General features: G+C 29.4%; 1 protein-coding gene across 1 annotated transcript in view; it reads left to right on the top strand.

The window, feature by feature from the left end:
* LOC111084231 (interference hedgehog-like) overlaps positions 1-600 on the top strand; it is a gene marked incomplete at its 3' end in the record, with an annotated part of 4,473 nt that extends 3,873 nt beyond the window's left edge. The window contains exon 4 of the mRNA XM_022381000.1: positions 428-600. Within this exon, the coding sequence (XP_022236708.1) occupies positions 428-600 (173 nt within the window). The remainder of the gene's footprint in view (positions 1-427) is intronic.
* Between the last annotated feature and the right edge of the window lie 525 nt (positions 601-1,125).

Genomic DNA, 1,125 nt, shown 5'->3' with positions numbered 1-1,125 from the left:
CTGACAAACACTTACTCCATCACCCCTGATTGTTCTTACACTGACAACACTTACTCCATCACCCCTGATTGTTCTTACACTGACAACATTTACTCCACTAGCCCTGACTAGTTTTACACTGACAACACTTACTACATCACCCCTGATTGTTCTTACACTGACAACATTTACTCCACTAGCCCTGACTAGTTTTATGAAAACAATTACTACATCACCCCTGATTGGTTTTACATTGATAACACTCTCATTCTGGTTGTTTGTTTTTTCTTGAAAAACATAAGTAAGATAGGACAAATTATCAAAAAATAAAATCTAAACTCCATTTCAGCATTTTCTTAATATTAAGTCAACTTTTGCTTATACAACAGTTTTGAGAAACGATTGTTTTTTTAGAAGTTTTTATTTAATATTTATTTCTGTTTTCTAGGTACCTCGTACAGGTTCAGGATAGCAGCAGTTTATTCAAATTACGACAATAATCATGGACCAAGTTCTTCATACATGCTTTCTAAGGACCCCCCTATGAAGAAACCTGTTATCGGTCCCATCATATTACTCGCTAAGACAGAAAGTCCGTCGGCCATTACAATACAGTGGGTGGTGAGTATGCTTTGGGACTTCCTTTAGTAAAAAGGTGAATAATTTTACAAAATAATAAAGATTGGAATGCATATTATTATATGGAAAAGGTGTAATTATCTTTGTATGAAAACTTGTAGCTTGTTCTGTGATCATAAAGGTTCTTGTGGATTGATATAAATAACAAAATTAACATAAATATAACATAATCATTTCATAAAGATGTAATTATATTTATTTTGTTAGGTAATTAGTCAGAAAAACTTCTTATAATTATCAATATTTAATGTATATATATTAGTCTAACTAGGAGTATGAAAATTAACCCATTAATTAATGTAGCTCATTTAATATATATATATATTAGTCTAACTAGGAGTATGAAAATTAACCCATTAAGTAATGTAGATTATTTAATATTATATATATTAGTCTAACTAGGAGTATGAAAATTAACACATTAATTAATGTAGCTCATTTAATATATATATATATTAGTCTAACTAGGAGTATGAAAATTAACCCATTAATTAATGTAGCTCATTT

This window comes from Limulus polyphemus, unplaced genomic scaffold (assembly GCF_000517525.1).
Source record: "Limulus polyphemus unplaced genomic scaffold, Limulus_polyphemus-2.1.2 Scaffold15000, whole genome shotgun sequence".
In the NCBI taxonomy this organism is placed as follows: Eukaryota; Metazoa; Arthropoda; class Merostomata; order Xiphosura; family Limulidae; genus Limulus; species Limulus polyphemus.
The sequence above is the reverse complement of the archived record's forward strand: the minus strand, read 5'-3'. Positions and strand labels throughout refer to the sequence as shown.